A 19,022-nucleotide genomic window follows, 5' to 3' on the forward strand; every position below is an offset into this window, starting at 1 on the left:
TAAAGGTTCCTTGCAAACAAACTTTGGGAGGATGTACACCATACACATCGACAGTGGAGGGATCTTCAGATGAACAGACCGCGCTTTGCATTCCCCCTGAGCAAGAGATTGACGAGCGGAAACCATCACACTCATTGACAGTGGAGGGATCTTCAGATGAACAGACCGCGCTTTGCATTCCCCCTAAGCAAGAGATTGACGAGCGGAAACCATCACACTCATTGACAGTGGAGGGATCTTCAGATGAGCAGATGCCAGACTGGCTCCCCCCTTGGAAACAGTTTGGGGGGGCGACGCAATCAACCAGCGTGAATGTGGAGGAACGTCCAATCAAGCTAAAGCCAAAAAGGTAAGCCTCGATTGTCTTGGTGACTGGCTACGTCAGAGATGTGACTTAAACAATGGACTTCTGTCGTTTTCGGTTTCTTAAAGTACGTTTTGAGAGAGAGAGAGAGAGAGAGAGAGAGAGAGAGAGAGAGAGAGAGAGAGAGAGAGAGAGAGAGAGAGAGAGAGAGAGAGAGAGAGAGAGGGTTCACCATGCGGAGTGGACAGATATCATTGAACTCCTATGATTATCTCATCTCGCGAAATAAATTCGACCACAAATTGCTGCTCTGCTCAGATGTAGAGTGTGTGTTTCCAATTTGAAGAATACTCTTAAGCCGTTTGAAAGTCTGGGTAGATCTGTTATTGTTTACACGTTATAGTTGGGAAGAAAGGTATCTTTCAATGAATAACTGCAGAATTTCCCTCTTGTATTGCAATCGCAGGTCTATTGTGAGGAAGACTGGCTCATTTATGGAGAAAGGGGGCCTGTCTGTGTCTTTTCATGAGGATGATTTCAACCACAACAATGACGTCAACAAAGACAATGATTTCAACAAAAGCAATGACGTCAACAAGAACAATGATGTCAGCGAGAACAATGATTTGAACAAGAACAATGACGTCAACAAGACCAATGATGTCAATGAGAACAATGACGTCAACAAGCACGGTGATGTCAGCGAGAACAATGGTGTCAAGGAGAAAAATAACGTTAAAAAGAACAATGACGTCAACAAGAACGATGATATCAAGGAGAACAGTGATGTTAACAAAATCAAACAATTATACCCAGACGAAGGACGCAGCCAGATTAAGCATAAACATGGGTACTCTTTTGTCAAAACCATCAAGAGGACTGAATCTGATGCTCACGGAAAGCTTGCAAAGCAAGAAAGTAGAAGTAAGTAAATATATGACAAGGCAAGGCAATATTGAGAAAAATAATATATGGCTTACAAGAATGTAAGAATTTGAAAAATGAATTTACAATAAAAACAACAACAAAAGAAATGTGATAATGAGACACAACACTTCGTATTTAATTACCAGAAATAGGTCAAACTGGATTAATAACTATTTAATTATAATCACAAATGTGTAACAGGACAGTATTTTTACATTTAGTCAAGTTTTGACTAAATGTTTTAACATAGAGGGGGGAATCGAGACGAGGGTCGTGGTGTGTGTGTGTGTGTGTGTGTGTCTGTGTGTGTCTGTGTGTGTGTGTGTGTGTGTGTGTCTGTGTGTGTCTGTGTGTGTGTGTAGAGCGATTCAGACTAAACTACTTGGCCGATCTTTATGAAATTTGACATGAGAGTTCCTGGGTATGATATCCCCGGACGTTTTTTTATTTTTTTCGATAAATACCTTTGATGACGTCATATCCGGCTTTTTGTAAAAGTTGAGGCGGCACTGTCACACCCTCATTTTTCAATTAAATTGATTGAAATTTTGGCAAATCAATCTTCGACGAAGTTCGGGGTTCGGTATTGCATTTCAACTTGGTGGCTTAAAAACTAATGAGTGAGTTTGGTCATTAAAAATCGGAAACTTGTAATTAAAATTATTTTTTTTATTAAACGATCCAAAACCAATTTCATCTTATTCTTCGTCATTTTCTGATTCCAAAAACATATACATATGTTATATTTGGATTAAAAACAATCTCTGAAAATTAAAAATATAAAAATTATGATCAAAATTAAATTTCCGAAATCGATTCAAAAACTAGTTCATCTTATTCCTTGTCGGTTCCTGATTCCAAAAACATATAGATATGATATGTTTGGATTAAAAACACGCTCAGAAAGTTAAAACGAAGAGAGGTACAGTAAAGCGTGCTATGAAGCACAGCGCAACCGCTGCCGCGCCAAACAGGCTCGTCACTTTCACTGCCTTTTGCACTAGCGGCGGACTACGTTCAGTTTCATTCTGTGAGCTCCACAGCTTGACTAAATGTAGTAATTTCGCCTTTCGCGACTTGTTTTTTAATTAACGACGTAAAAAAAATTATCAGATTTCTTAAATAAAATACTTAAATTAAATATACCAAGTTCAATAACTTTCGCGTTATTGTTCATTCAAATAACTGTTTTAATTTGACTGCGTTTACATTTCTCTGAAAATACCGTTGTGTTCCTGAGACTCTACATCATCATCATCATCATCATCATCATCATCATCATCATCATCATCATCATCATCATCATCATCATAATCATCATCATTAGTCCCCTGACAGGGACAGTCGTCGGGGGGACGTGTCACTTGACAGTCTCCATTGCATCCTCGAACAGAACCCCCCCCCCCCCCTCCTGGTGATTTTAACCTCTATGTTGTGGTAGAGACGAGCAGCTTCAGACATATCACGGCCACTGGATACCAGCCACCGTTAAGAGCTCAAAGACGTCGCTTATCCAGCCGTTCAGTACAAGGTTTGGAGGTAAATGTTTTTAAAATACGTTAAAACTCGGTATGAAGGTGACACGTTTCTCTCAGGCCGGTTGATGTCACTTTTCGGGTTCGTTCTGCAAAACAATTGCTCCTAAATCTAGTAAATATACCCCAGCGAAACCCGTAACTACTTTTTTTACGAGAGATTGAAAGGTATAACAGCTTTCTCCAAAGTAGACGAAAACGGACAACTGAACAATTCCGGCAAGGTATCTGAAACTTTTGTTCGAGTCTGCGCCTCAAGGCTCACATCGTTATGTCTATTGTACGTAATAGTGTAGCGCCGTGATCGCAGTTCAGAGACTACTTTGGCAATAACTGAGCTGGAAAGGCAGAGAGGGTTGAATTGTTCCCACAGTTGCTGCCGGATGTTAGGGAAATGGCTAGCGCTAAGCGTGAGGCAGAATGGACGAACTCCGGGAATAGCTATTGTCGGGTTGTTATAAACTCCCCTGAGTAATCATGCAGCGAGTCTTAGTAAACAACATTGATTTGGGTTTGTGTCAATTTGACTTCTATTGTTTCATCAGTGCCAAGAACCACGAGTGTTTACTAGCGGCCTTGCGCGACGCAAAGGGTACAAGATACCCGACAAGTGTGTCCCGCCTGCCCCAGCCACGGTGCATATCACTCCCTGGACTGCCAAAAAGGATCAGTACTTCGTCAAAGTCGACACCCTGTCTGAAGGAGATGTCTTTGTGAGTGTGCTACATGTAGCATTTCTTATGTGTACGGGTGGTGGTTTTTGGCTCACGTAAGTGTAGCCTATGCTATGCTAACTTTTGTCTGTCTGTGCGTGCGTGCGTGCGTATGTATGTATGTATGTATGTATGTCTGTGATAGAAACTTTAACATTTGACTGAACACCGAAATACTAATTTTACCTGGTTATTATTCAAGCAACAGCTTCAAAGTATTGAAGCAATGATCAACATTTCGTCGGCACGTATACATGTAGTTACACCCCCGGTATAGGGGTGTGTATAGGTTTCATTAAAGTGTGTATCCAAAGAAAACGGGTGGTGGTTTTTTACACCCCCGGTATAGGCAGGGATGAGATTCTTCCGCCAATTGGCGGAATTCCGCCCAAAAGTTCGTTCCCAGGACCATTTTTCTGAATCGTCTAAATCCGTTGAGAAAAAAAGGGGGGGGGGGGTAGAGTAGTTGTGGTTCCATTGGACACATGACTGACAAAATGTTGTATGCTTCTACTGCTCAGACTCATTTCCAAGTCTTTTTTATGGTCAAAGTGTCAAAAAATCTTCAGCTTCAGGGGGCTTTGCCCCCTTACCCCCAGACCCCCGCCAAATAATTTCCTCCCATAACACTTTAAGGGAATCTCATCTCTGATAGGGGTGTGTATAGGATTCGCTCCATGTGTTTGTTTGTTTGTGTTCGCATATAGATCTCAAGAATGAACGGACCGATCGTCACCAAACTTGGTGAACAGGTTCTATACATTCCTGAGACGGTCCTTACAAAAATTGGGACCAGTCAAACACACGGTTAGGGAGTTATTGGTGGATTAAGATTAAGATTAGGATTCGCTCCATGTGTTTGTTTGTTTGTTTGTGTTCGCATATAGATCTCAAGAATGAACGGACCGATCGTCACCAAACTTGGTGAACAGGTTCTATACATTCCTGAGACGGTCCTTACAAAAATTGGGACCAGTCAAACACACGGTTAGGGAGTTATTGGTGGATTAAGATTCTACAAGGACTTATAGAGGGAGATATTAATGGTCAAAGGGAAATAACCTTCTCAGTTGGTGGCAGTGAGAATGGTTATTTCCCTTTGACCAACGGGGGTGTTTTTCCTACCTCGGAGGAATTTCTTGGGGTTTTTTTTTTTTTTTTTGGGGGGGGGGGTAAAAACAGGTGACTGGTTTGTGTCGTGTGTGGTATGTAGACCAGGTCAGGGCTCAAGGTTAGGTCAGATCGCGTGAAGGATTGTGGTATAGATACAGTTATCACCGAGCTGCAGTTCGCCGATTCGGAGAAGACGATTTCACATTGTTCGGTTTCGTAGCTCCAGAAAAATAGATAAGGAAGATGATTTCCTACAGGTTAATCTGCACAGCGTGTTTCCAGTGTCTGCGCGAGGAAGCGCTGTCGCTAGCACAGTGTCGATCTGTCCATCTGGCAGTCGTGTCCCCGTAAGTGACAGACAGATCTAGATCTAGTGTCTCGCACTCTTGCACCGTGTCACCTATACTTACTGTGTGTCTGAATGTGTGACGGAGTGATTGAGTTTGTGTTACTGTTTGTCGATTTCTTACGTGAGCCTTGAAGGCTTCGCCTCTTGTTTCTCTTTTATATAGTTAGAACGACGGACAGACGGACCAACAGTCCGTCAGACAGATGGGAAGATCCATGCACACAGTCACACACACACACACACACACACACACACACACACGTTTGCACGCACGCATGTACGCATGCACACATACGTACATACACACGAACACACACGCACAAACACACACACTCGACCCGCGCTCAATTAGCAAGTCAATCGGAGTAGCTGACCACAAGATCCGTCTTTCGTACATATCCAACAAAGGCAAGAACAAGTCAAGCAGAGCTTTTCTTTTAGGATGAGGGCATCGATACTTTGCTGTTACCGTCTGCTGATTAAGCATCTATTCGTTGCGCGCAGGGTTTTGACCAGGTGAAGCTTCCACTGTTTGACACAGGGACCAAAGGCCCGCAGTACTCTGTCTCTCTGGTCAGTTGAGTAGTGGTGTGTGTGTGTGTGTGCCGTGTGTGTGTGTGTGTATATGTGTGTGTTCGTGTGTGTGTCCTTAATACTTTGTCTCTCTGGTGACTGAGTTGAGTAGTGGTGTGTGTGTGTGTATATGTGTGTGTTCGTGTGTGTGCATGCGTACATGCATGCGTGCATGCGCGCGCGCGTGTGTGTGTGTGTGTGTGCGTGTGTGTTATTCTCTCTCTCACTCAGATTACTCACTGATCCTCCCGCCAGGGTCGTTGGCATTGCACTGACGAGCGCTGCACCAGCAGTCTCCACCTCTGCCGGTTGTGAGCATTCGTTTGGGTTGTCGCAACGCTTTTCCCGGTCCACTTTATGTTGTCTGTTCATCTTTACTTCTCAGTGTCGTCCTTCTTCCCGCGCACCGTTCCCTAAAAGATGGTCGATCTTGGAGAGCCCGCCTGTTCTTGTCACGTGATCATACCATAGTGATCCACATGCTGAGTGGTGGTTCTGCGGACTGGGTGGCCGAGTGGTAACGCACTTGCGCTCGGAAGCGAGAGGTTGCGAGTTCGACCCTGGGTCTGGGCGTTAGCAATTTTCTCCCCCCTTTTCTAACCTAGGTGGTGGGTTCAAGTGCTAGTCTTTCAGATGAGACAAAAAAACCGAGGTCCCTTCGTGTACACTACATTGGGGTGTGCACGTTAAAGATCCCACGATTGACAAAAGGGTCTTTCCTGGCAAAATTGTATAGGCATAGATAAAAAATGTCCACCAAAATACCCGTGTGACTTGGAATGATAGGCCGTGAAAAGTAGGATATGCGCCAAAATGGCTGCGATCTGCTGGTCGATGTGAATGCGTGATGTATTGTGTAAACAATTCCATCTCACACGCATTAAATAGATCCCTGCGCCTTGAGTCCGAGTCTGGAGATACGCGCGCGATATAAGACTTCTTATAACAGCCTGGAGATACGCGCGCGATATAAGAGATAATATGACCAGATGAATACCCGCTTCGCCGGGAAGAAGTAGAGCCGAATACCCGGCTTCGCCGGGGACCCGGCTTTGCCGTGTGTACGACGGCTTCGCCGGCGCACCGTACGAAGGAAGGGAGATAAACGCGCAAAACACTGGAGAAGATAAGGAAGAGTTACTGGGAATGGATGTACAGAAAAACCAAAATCGGTTCAGCGCTGAGAGCACGCACGTGTTCAAAATTTTCCACGATTTTGTCCGGGGTCTACCTGAATATGCCCACCAAATCTGAAGCAGATCCATCGAGAACTTTGGCCGTGATTCGTGAACACACAGACAGACAGACACACACACAAGCCGTATATAGATATAGAAGATATAACTTCCTCGTCAGTGATGTGCTCCGTGAAGCAGATTCGAAGGATTTGTCTGAAGCATCTCGATCATTTCCAAAGCCTGAATCTTCTTCACTCGCATGCGTACAGGAAGATATAAAGAACCAGCGCACAGAGAAGCTTCTGTTTCGATTTGAGACTTCCTAAGTTTTATGAAGCTGGGCCACGATTTGCATTATTTTATTTTTTTGTTTGTTTTTTCAATTCACAGCCGGGAAACCATTGTTACGAACATGCTCTGTTGATGGGAACCAGAACTGCACTCTGCTTCTGTCTGTACCCCGTGCTAGGTGAGCTGTGGAGCGGAGGTGATAGGGCTGGACAAGCAGTTCTTCCTGCAGCACGCGGACAGTAAGACGCAGCAGAGAGTGCTGAGTCGCACCATGCGCCACTACCCCTCGGCCTACCAGCTGCAGCAGAAACAGAAGCTCAACATGGCCTATAATCTCTACATGGAGAAGGTAACATCCCACCCCCACCCCCGCGCCTATCCTCAATGCAGCAGAAACAGAAGCTCTACGTGGCCTGGGATCTCTACATGGAGAAGGTAACATCCCACCTCCAACCCCGCGCCCATCCTCAATGCAGCAGAAACAGAAGCTCTACATGGCCTGGGATCTCTACATGGAGAAGGTAACATCCCACCCCCACCCCCGCGCCCATCCTCAATGCAGCAGAAACAGAAGCTCTACATGGCCTGGGATGTCTACATGGAGAAGGTAACATCCCACCTCCAACCCCGCGCCCATCCTCAATGCAGCAGAAACAGAAGCTCTACATGGCCTGGGATGTCTACATGGAGAAGGTAACATCCCACCCCCAACCCCGCGCCCATCCTCAATGCAGCAGAAACAGAAGCTCTACATGGCCTGGGATGTCTACATGGAGAAGGTAACATCCCACCCCCAACCCCGCGCCCATCCTCAATGCAGCAGAAACAGAAGCTCTACATGGCCTGGGATCTCTACATGGAGAAGGTAACATCCCACCCCCACCCCCGCGCCCATCCTCAATGCAGCAGAAACAGAAGCTCTACATGGCCTGGGATGTCTACATGGAGAAGGTAACATCCCACCCCCAACCCCGCGCCCATCCTCAATGCAGCAGAAACAGAAGCTCTACATGGCCTGGGATGTCTACATGGAGAAGGTAACATCCCACCCCCAACCCCGCGCCCATCCTCAATGCAGCAGAAACAGAAGCTCTACATGGCCTGGGATCTCTACATGGAGAAGGTAACATCCCACCCCCACCCCCGCGCCCATCCTCAATGCAGCAGAAACAGAAGCTCTACATGGCCTGGGATCTCTACATGGAGAAGGTAACATCCCACCCCCACCCCCGCGCCCATCCTCAATGCAGCAAAAACAGAAGCTCTACATGGCCTGGGATGTCTACATGGAGAAGGTAACATCCCACCCCCAACCCCGCGCCCATCCTCAATGCAGCAGAAACAGAAGCTCTACATGGCCTGGGATCTCTACATGGAGAAGGTAACATCCCACCCCCAACCCCGCGCCCATCCTCAATGCAGCAGAAACAGAAGCTCTACATGGCCTGGGATGTCTACATGGAGAAGGTAACATCCCACCCCCAACCCCGCGCCCATCCTCAATGCAGCAGAAACAGAAGCTCTACATGGCCTGGGATCTCTACATGGAGAAGGTAACATCCCACCCCCACCCCCGCGCCTATCCTCAATGCAGCAGAAACAGAAGCTCTACGTGGCCTGGGATCTCTACATGGAGAAGGTAACATCCCACCTCCAACCCCGCGCCCATCCTCAATGCAGCAGAAACAGAAGCTCTACATGGCCTGGGATCTCTACATGGAGAAGGTAACATCCCACCCCCACCCCCGCGCCCATCCTCAATGCAGCAGAAACAGAAGCTCTACATGGCCTGGGATGTCTACATGGAGAAGGTAACATCCCACCCCCAACCCCGCGCCCATCCTCAATGCAGCAGAAACAGAAGCTCTACATGGCCTGGGATCTCTACATGGAGAAGGTAACATCCCACCCCCACCCCCGCGCCCATCCTCAATGCAGCAGAAACAGAAGCTCTACATGGCCTGGGATGTCTACATGGAGAAGGTAACATCCCACCCCCAACCCCGCGCCTATCCTCAATGCAGCAGAAACAGAAGCTCTACATGGCCTGGGATCTCTACATGGAGAAGGTAACATCCCACCCCCACCCCCGCGCCCATCCTCAATGCAGCAGAAACAGAAGCTCTACATGGCCTGGGATGTCTACATGGAGAAGGTAACATCCCACCCCCAACCCCGCGCCCATCCTCAATGCAGCAGAAACAGAAGCTCTACATGGCCTGGGATGTCTACATGGAGAAGGTAACATCCCACCCCCAACCCCGCGCCCATCCTCAATGCAGCAGAAACAGAAGCTCTACATGGCCTGGGATCTCTACATGGAGAAGGTAACATCCCACCCCCACCCCCGCGCCCATCCTCAATGCAGCAGAAACAGAAGCTCTACATGGCCTGGGATGTCTACATGGAGAAGGTAACATCCCACCCCCAACCCCGCGCCCATCCTCAATGCAGCAGAAACAGAAGCTCTACATGGCCTGGGATGTCTACATGGAGAAGGTAACATCCCACCCCCAACCCCGCGCCCATCCTCAATGCAGCAGAAACAGAAGCTCTACATGGCCTGGGATCTCTACATGGAGAAGGTAACATCCCACCCCCAACCCCGCGCCCACCCCCAATACACACATCTCGATCCACCCCTCCAACAAAATCAAACATCTCTGAGATGAGAAATTAAGGCTGGAAATTTAGTAGAATACAGAATACAAATAAAAACTTGATAAAAAAACAATCAAAATTTAGGATTTTCGGACGGGAACTTTGACTTTCTTTCTTTCTTTATTTGGTGTTTTACGTCGTTTTCAACCGTTCAAGGTTATATCGCGACGGGGGAACTTTGACTCCTGGATATGAGTGTATGTGAGCAAAAGAAGAAAAGACAAGAAGGCTGCTGAAGAGTCATTGCTCTTTCCGTCAATCACAGCCCCCTACTTGCTTAACATGTCCACGAAATAGATTACAAATCTGCTCGCAACAGTGCCGCCTTTTTTGACAAATAAAGATGACCTCATCAAATTGAGCTCTCAAAACTCTGAGAAAATAGGTGCAGGTAAGTGCAACTCCAATCATTTATATTTCAGTTTTTAAGGGCTCAGTTACACCTAAACCGGGGGTCAGTTTTGTGTCCACTACCACAACAGCTAAATACTGATGGATTGTGTTCAAACTTGGCCTATGGAAAGGTTATTAGTTGTACTTCTGTATTATATACAGTTTTAAGCAATAAAGTGTTTGCAAAGATATGATAAATTAATCAAATAAAAAAAATCAAACGGAACGCCCCGAATGAACGGTAAGGTCATGTTGGAAAAAATATCTTCACACACAGTCAACTGAACAGAACAAAACTCTACAAATCTACAGACAAGACTTGTATCTGGTTTGTGAACCTCAAATACAGTTGCTGCTGGGTAATTTTATCAATTTAGTGATGGGGTCAGTCCGACACTTTTTTGACTCACATGCGAAGCAAAAGTGAGTCTATGTACTCACCCGAGTCGTCCGTCCGTCCGTCCGTCCGTCCGTCCGTCCGTCCGTCCGGAAAACTTTAACGTTGGATATTTCTTGGACACTATTCAGTCTATCAGTACCAAATTTGGCAAGATGGTGTATGATGACAAGGCCCCAAAAAACATACATAGCATCTTGACCTTGCTTCAAGGTCAAGGTCGCAGGGGCCATAAATGTTGCCTAAAAAACAGCTATTTTTCACATTTTTCACATTTTCTCTGAAGTTTTTGAGATTGAATACCTCACCTATATATGATATATAGGGCAAAGTAAGCCCCATCTTTTGATACCAGTTTGGTTTACCTTGCTTCAAGGTCAAGGTCACAGGAGCTCTTCAAAGTTGGATTGTATACATATTTTGAAGTGACCTTGACCCTGAACTATGGAAGATAACTGTTTCAAACTTAAAAATTATGTGGGGCACATGTTATGCTTTCATCATGAGACACATTTGGTCACATATGATCAAGGTCAAGGTCACTTTGACCCTTATAAAATGTGACCAAAATAAGGTAGTGAACCACTAAAAGTGACCATATCTCATGGTAGAAAGAGCCAATAAGCACCATTGTACTTCCTATGTCTTGAATTAACAGCTTTGTGTTGCATGACCTTGGATGACCTTGACCTTGGGTCAAAGTCACATGTATTTTGGTAGGAAAAATGTGTAAAGCATGTGAGTCGTATGGGCTTTGCCCTTCTTGTTTAACAAAAAATCAATTGATGCACATCCCTCTAATTAAAAAAGTAGAGTACACAGACTTAAAATTGAGGTTCACAAACCAGCCCTATGTGTAAGTAGAACACACACAAAGTTTTAGGTCAATATCTTAAAAAACAAAAAAGTTATGCTGTCCTGAGCGGTCGAACAGTGTATTTTTCGGACAAAAAAGTGGCCGTCAAAATCCATGGTGACGGCCAAAAAACACAAATCTACTCACACTCACAGTGGCTGGCCTCTGCTTGTTTAATATCCACCTGCCATGTAAGGAACTCCCTCCACTGCAACCAGTTCTTCTTCTCTTCCCAGTCTCCTCAATCTCTGTGCTCTTCTGATTCACCTGAATCACTGGATGGCAGCTTGTACAAGTTCAAAAGTTTCCTTTCTGAACATGTAGGCGTGGCACTTTGCAAAATCGTGTCTTCAGCGTCAGGTACAATGTCAACAGTTTCTGCATTTTCATTCAATACCATGGGTTGAATTCCAGAAGATGTTGATTCACTGGACTTGTTTTGCTTCTTCGTGTGCTGATTCCCGGCAAATTTACGTTTCTTTCTCTTCGTGCCCCGCAGTTTGGGATCAGAAGGCATTCTGACAGCCTTCACCGATGTAAACCTCACAAAACCTTGAAAAAATAACTGAAAAAACCTTCGAAACACGCTCTCAGTCGAAGAATTTGAAGAAACGGAAGTGGTTGTTTGCAGGGAGCATAAATTATTTCCCTTGAATAGGGAGTAGCTCATTATTTTTGTGCGAAAGCTGTCAGCCTGAAAATCGAAAGTTGGGGGAGAAAATGGCGTCTGTAGCGTTCAGACCCCCCTCACTAAAAATAAAAAAATAAAAAGTTTATATTTATAAAAAAAAAAAAAGGAAGACTGTGTGTGAAAATATATTCATTTTGCAACATAAAACATTCAAAGACTAAGTAAAACAAAAATAAGTGATTTTTTTCAACATTTCAGGTGTAACTGAGCCCTTAAGATGTGCGGCTTTCTACGCATGCGCACACACACAAACCGCGCATACATAGGGAGACAGACATCCTCTTCCGCCCTAGTGATTGCACAAAGAAAGCAAAACAGCAAAGTGAATTGTGTGGAAAAGCCTGGGTCTGTGCTGAAGGTGGACCTTGGACATGTTTCCCACATGGACATCTTAATGGTCTCCATGACCAAACTCATATTTAGGCTCATCTTTGGTGCACGAGAAGGTCAACATTGTCAGGGGGCGGATCCAGGGGGGATTTCCGGGGTTTCCGGACACCCCCCCCCCCCCCGCCTAAAATAAATAAAAAAATAAAAATAAAATTTCGTCAAAAACCAAGAAAAACTGATTGCTCATATTGCACCAAATTGCTCCATTTTTGACTCACATGCGAAGCAAAAGTGAGTCTATGTACTCACCCGAGTCGTCCGGCCGTCCGGAAAACTTTAACGTTGGATATTTCTTGGATACTATTCAGTCTATCAGTACCAAATTTGGCAAGATGGTGTATGATGACAAGGCCCCAAAAAACATACATAGCATCTTGACCTTGCTTCAAGGTCAAGGTCGCAGGGGCCATAAATGTTGTCTAAAAAACAGCTATTTTTCACATTTTTCCCATTTTCTCTGAAGTTTTTGAGATTGAATACCTCACCTATATATGATATATAGGGCAAAGTAAGCCCCATCTATTGATACCAGTTTGGTTTACCTTGCTTCAAGGTCAAGGTCACAGGAGCTCTTCAAAGTTGGATTGTATACATATTTTGAAGTGACCTTGACCCTGAACTATGGAAGATAACTGTTTCAAACTTAAAAATTATGTGGGGCACATGTTATGCTTTCATCATGGGACACATTTGGTCACATATGATCAAGGTCAAGGTCACTTTGACCCTTATGAAATGTGACCAAAATAAGGTAGTGAACCACTAAAAGTGACCATATCTCATGGTAGAAAGGGCCAATAAGCACCATTGTACTTGAATTAACAGCTTTGTGTTGCATGACCTTGGATGACCTTGACCTTGGGTCAAGGTCACATGTATTTTGGTAGGAAAAATGTGTAAAGCAGTTCTTAGTGTATGATGTCATTGCTAGGTTTAGTTATTTGAGGTCAAGCATGTGAGTCGTATGGGCTTTGCCCTTCTTGTTCTTAATTTTTATCAAAATTTTTCCAAGGGGGCATGCCCCCGGACCCCCCTAGGAGCCGGCCTTCGTCTTCTAAGTGACGGTTTTGGAAAGAAATTGGGTAATTTGCTGGCTCAGGTTACAGCAGATCGGTCAAATGTCCTTGTTTTGATCCAAATTTTTCTTCTTGAAATTACTTTGTGGAAGGTGTATTAGGGGAAGTTTGTTTTGCTCAGATTGCACCAGATTACTCCATTTTCCTTGTTTTTATCAACATTTTCGGGGGGGGGCATGCCCCCTGACCCCCCAAGGAGGTTCGAACGCTTTGCGCCCTCAACTAATCGCTTCGCGTCGTCGAATTGTCCCTAAAAGAAATTCGGACCCCCCCCCCCCCCCCATGTGTCTGCAAGGGGAGATATGTGAGTGACAAGGTGACGGTCCACAAGCAACAAAGGGTTAAGATAGCGAGATGTTTTAGGCTGTACCAATATTCTTCAGGAGTATGGTGTCCAGGTATGATGTAGCTGTGGTAAATAAGGAAGATATTGCTTTTATGTGGAGGTACCACGCAAATGCCGCTTTTTTGTAAGCCGAGTGTGCGCACAAGGTTCTTCGTTGTGGTGTTACTACAGCTAATATCAAGCATAACTCACAGGCAAATTCACTTTCTTCTTTGTGATCGAGTGCTTTTACTGTCACTGCCGCCTGGTGTGTTAAGAGCGGAGATTTTTCCGATCTCCCAGGCCGTCCAACTTTTGTGCAGACCTGCTAGTGACTTAACCCCCTTCGTGTGTTCACGCAAGCACAAAATCAAGTGCGCACGGAAAAGATCCTGTAACCCATGTCGGAGTTCGGTGGGTTATGGAAACACGAAAATACCCAGCATGCCTTCCCAACGAAAGCGGAGTGAAGCTGACTATGCTCTCAGAGTATAGTGTGGGGAACCCAAATGGGCAAAACGAGCTCACACGTAACCAGACAATTCTGGATTGCTGAAGAACAAGAATCGTAGGTCAGTTTTTGGGGATTACCGATTTTCCGCGAGAGTGACCTTTTCTTAGCTTGGTTATGTCTACTGTAGAGTACACATTAATAATTGTACCTTAAAATGCTTGCAGAATTTGACAGACAAAAAAAGTTCATTGTTTATTTATTTTTTTTTTTTTGTCTAGTGTACAATTGTGTTTTACACCTACCGGAGAATATAGCGCAATTGAAAAAAACTGCATGCCAGAACAAGATAGGATGTAACACTTTCACATTTTTTTGGATTTTGGTTTTAAACTCGGTGTTTCTGTTGTGCAGATCAGAGACGAGACATTGCAAGATATCGGCCATACGAGGAAACACTACGGGCTGTATTTTCATTCCATCGAGCCTTTGGATCCTAAACTCTTGTTGCAGCCTGAGAAGGAAAGCGTGTGATGCACACGCTGAGCTTGTCCCGCCTGTCTGTCTGCACACACCGTCCTTCTCCGGAAAACGAGCATATACCCCACCACAGTTCTGTCCTGGCTTTTATTTGGGACAAGAGCATCTGTCAAAGTAAGACACACAGCAAACAACCACAGTCTCCACAGAGCGGGGATTTTGCTGAACTGATTTCGTAGCTGACTGATATGTTAACGTGCAAAATGTATTGAAACAAAAGTCCACCCCCTGCATTAGAATGAAGTATCCAGGATGTTGATCGTTGGCATGATTGTGTCCAAGTAGACGTATGTTTGTATCATACACTAGGTATAAGCCTACAAGTAGACGTATGTTTGTATCATACACTAGGTATAGGCCTACAAGTAGACGTATGTTTGTATCATACACTAGGTATAAGCCTACAAGTAGACGTATGTTTGTATCATACACTAGCTATAAGCCTACAAGTAGACGTATGTTTGTATCATACACTAGGTATAAGCTTACAAGTAGACGTATGTTTGTATCATACTCTAGGTATAAGCCTACAAGTAGACGTATGTTTGTATCATACACTAGGTATAGGCCTACAAGTAGACGTATGTTTGTATCATACACTAGGTATAAGCTTACAAGTAGACGTATGTTTGTATCATACACTAGGTATAGGCCTACAAGTAGACGTATGTTTGTATCATACACTAGGTATAGGCCTACAAGTAGACGTATGTTTGTATCATACACTAGGTATAGGCCTACAAGTAGACGTATGTTTGTATCATACACTAGGTATAGGCCTACAAGTAGACGTATGTTTGTATCATACACTAGGTATAGGCCTACAAGTAGACGTATGTTTGTATCATACACTAGGTATAGGCCTACAAGTAGACGTATGTTTGTATCATACACTAGGTATAAGCTTACAAGTAGACGTATGTTTGTATCATACACTAGGTATAGGCCTACAAGTAGACGTATGTTTGTATCATACACTAGGTATAGGCCTACAAGTAGACGTATGTTTGTATCATACACTAGCTATAAGCCTACAAGTAGACGTATGTTTGTATCATACACTAGGTATAAGCCTACAAGTAGACGTATGTTTGTATCATACTCTAGGTATAAGCTTACAAGTAGACGTATGTTTGTATCATACACTAGGTATAAGCCGGGACAGATATGGTGCGGTGATGGCGGTTCATTGGAGAAGGAAGGAACATGCAACGGATGTTTGTATCATACACTAGGTATAAGCCGGGACATATATGGTGCGGTGATGGCGGTTCATTGGAGAAGGAAGGAACATGCAACGGATGTTTGTATCATACACTAGGTATAAGCCGGGACAGATATGGTGCGGTAATGGCGGTTCATCGGAGAAGGAAGGAATATGCAACTTAATGCTAAAAGTACCAACATGTGGTGAACATGGGTGTGCACCCGACTTTCTCCCCTGCGGCCTCAGCACCCTTTGTTTTGTTGCTCTTTAAAGTGTCTTCAATTTTTCGTTTGACAAGTATGTGATTTTACTGTCATATTTGCTAAGGTGCACACACACACACACACACACACACACACACACACACCAGACAAACGGACGGACACGTGCCTGCGCAAATACTTGAGGAAATCCAGTACAAAGCTCATACAAAGAGATGCTTTCGCAAATACTTGAGGAAATCCAGTTCAAAGCTCATACAAACAGACGCTTTAGAATCCACACAAAGAATGGTCTGACATTGTAATACATATTTTATTTGATCCTTTTATAAGCTTTACAACAGTTTGGTCTTTTTACATAAATGTTTTTTACAACCTGTGACATTTTTTATATATTATCATTATTGTAAATTATACAAGATAAACATTTATTGAATGTTGTAAAGAATTTGATTTTTGTTTCTACACACATGAGGCATTTACTGTTTATACACTATATATATTTTCTACACGTGTAAAATATGTATATATTACACTGTAGAATGTTCAGTAAAGAACTGAATCAAGAAAAGCTGTGTTTTGCAATTTACAACGTGTAAAGTTTTCAGTTATTCTGCCATCTCAAATAACTATTGCCTGAACGTTGCAAACCATGCAAACAAACGCACACATACAAAATCAAAGCAGAAAAGTCCACCAAGGGTAACAGATAGATGGATGAAGCCATACGAAAGTAAAAAGAGATGACTGTATTGCTTTTGACACCGAAGCAGAAGAGATCAAATACTTGTGACAAAAAACATGAAATATTAAAGCTATCTATGATGGCCCCCTCTGCACATGTTCACAAAAATAAATGAAGAGAGAAAAAAAACAAGTTGCGTAAGCAAAATTACTACATTTAGTCAAGCTGTCGAACTCATGGAATGAAACTGAACGCACTGTATTTTTTCACCAAGACAGTACAGCTTCGTCAATCCCCGCGTGAAGGAAATCGCTCACCTCCCACGTGCAAAACGTAATGATATTGACACGCCAGATTAGCGCGGTAGCGTATTGTGCTAAGCAGGAAAGCGCGCTTTTCTGTATTCTTGTTAACTTTCTGAGCTTATTTTGAATACAACCTATCATTTTTGGAATCAGGAAATGATAAAGAATAAGATGAAATCATTTTTGGATCGATTTCTTAAATTTTAATCGTAAGACTTATTGATCTATTTTCGTTAATTGTGATCACATTTTAAGAGTAAACATGGCATATGTATATATTTTTAGATTCAGAATGTGATGAAGAATACGATGCAATCAATTTTAAATCTGTTTGCGAAAAATCGATTTTAATGACAATTTTAATGAGCAAACTCATAAATTAAATGTTAAGCCTCCAAGCTGAAATGCAATACCAAAGTCCGGGCTTCGTCGAAGATTACTTGACCAAAATTTCAACCAATTTGGTTGAAAAATGAGAGCGTGACAGTGCCGCCTCAACTGTCACGAAAAGCCGGATATGACGTCATCAAAGACATTTATGAAAAAATAAAAAAAACGTCTGGAGATACCATACTCAGGATCTCTCATTTCAAGTTTCATGAAGATCGGTCCAGTAGTTTTCTCTGAATCGCTCTACACACACACACATACACACACACATACACACACACAGACACACACACACACACATACACCACGACCCTCGTCTCGATTCCCCCCTCTACGTTAAAATATTTAGTCAAAACTTGACTAAATGTAAAAAGAGAAGAAAGAAAAAAATGCTCGTACAACTCACTTTCCTCATATTTAATTATTAATAATATAAATTGGACCGCAACACGGTGGCCTAGTGGTAAGGCGTCCGCCCCGTGATCGGGAGGTCGTGGGTTCGAACCCCGGCCGGGTCATACCTATGACTTTAAAATTGGCAATCTAGTGGCTGCTCCGCCTGACGTCTGGCATTATGGGGTTAGTGCTAGGACTGGTTGGTCCGGTGTCAGAATAATGTGACTGGGTGAGACATGAAGCCTGTGCTGCGACTTCTGTCTTGTGTGTGGCGCACGTTAAATGTCAAAGCAGCACCGCCCTGATATGGCCCTTCGTGGTCGGCTGGGCCATGGTGTTAAGCAAACAAACAAACAAAACAAATATAAATTGGAAGCATACAGCTGTTGTAGCTTCATTAATGTTCAAACATATTGATCCTGCTGTGACATGAACATTTGATCAGGATCAACTAGACTTGGGTCGATCATCTCCATATGTGTGACGTTTCACTTAAAAAATAGTCCAGAAAATGACACTTGTTTTCATTTTTTTTACTTTAGTTGAATTGACCCACTAAGATCGTGAAATTCAAGTTGGGTCTTGCCTCACACCTGGAGGTCACCAAACTCTGGAAATGTGGGAAGCTTCAAAACTCTACATTCAAAAACATGAAAAACAAGAAGGGCAAAGCCCATACGACTCACATGCTTGACCTTGACCTTAACTAAACCTAGCAATGACATCATACACTAAGAACTGCTTTACACATTTTTCCTACCAAAATACATGTGACCTTGACCCAAGGTCAAGGTCATCCAAGGTATTGCAACACAAAGCTGTTAATTCAAGACATAGGAAGTACAATTGTGCTTATTGGCTCTTTCTACCATGAGATATGGTCACTTTTAGTGGTTCACTACCTTATTTTGGTCACATTTCATAAGGGTCAAAGTGACCTTGACCTTGATCATATGTGACCAAATGTGTCTCATGATGAAAGCATAACATGTGCCCCACATAATTTTTAAGTTTGAAACAGTTATCTTCCATAGTTCAGGGTCAAGGTCACTTCA

The 19,022-nt window shown here is 43.6% G+C and overlaps 1 protein-coding gene across 5 annotated transcripts in view; it reads left to right on the plus strand.

Moving 5' to 3' along the window:
* The window catches only part of LOC138969515 (uncharacterized), a 107,577-nt gene extending 90,946 nt beyond the window's left edge, over positions 1-16,631 (plus strand). For 2 of the 5 annotated variants that reach the window (XM_070342330.1, XM_070342332.1), the window contains 7 exons: positions 6-349; positions 771-1,228; positions 2,673-2,770; positions 3,312-3,479; positions 5,446-5,514; positions 7,162-7,332; positions 14,638-16,631. In XM_070342330.1, the coding sequence (XP_070198431.1) occupies positions 6-349; positions 771-1,228; positions 2,673-2,770; positions 3,312-3,479; positions 5,446-5,514; positions 7,162-7,332; positions 14,638-14,757 (1,428 nt within the window). In that variant the 3' untranslated portion in view covers positions 14,758-16,631. The remainder of the gene's footprint in view (positions 1-5; positions 350-770; positions 1,229-2,672; positions 2,771-3,311; positions 3,480-5,445; positions 5,515-7,161; positions 7,333-14,637) is intronic. The other 3 variants (XR_011456484.1, XR_011456485.1, XM_070342331.1) reach the window with 3 other exon arrangements.
* The last annotated feature ends 2,391 nt before the right edge of the window (positions 16,632-19,022 follow it).

The sequence above is a fragment of the Littorina saxatilis genome, linkage group LG6, assembly GCF_037325665.1.
Source record: "Littorina saxatilis isolate snail1 linkage group LG6, US_GU_Lsax_2.0, whole genome shotgun sequence".
In the NCBI taxonomy this organism is placed as follows: Eukaryota; Metazoa; Mollusca; class Gastropoda; order Littorinimorpha; family Littorinidae; genus Littorina; species Littorina saxatilis.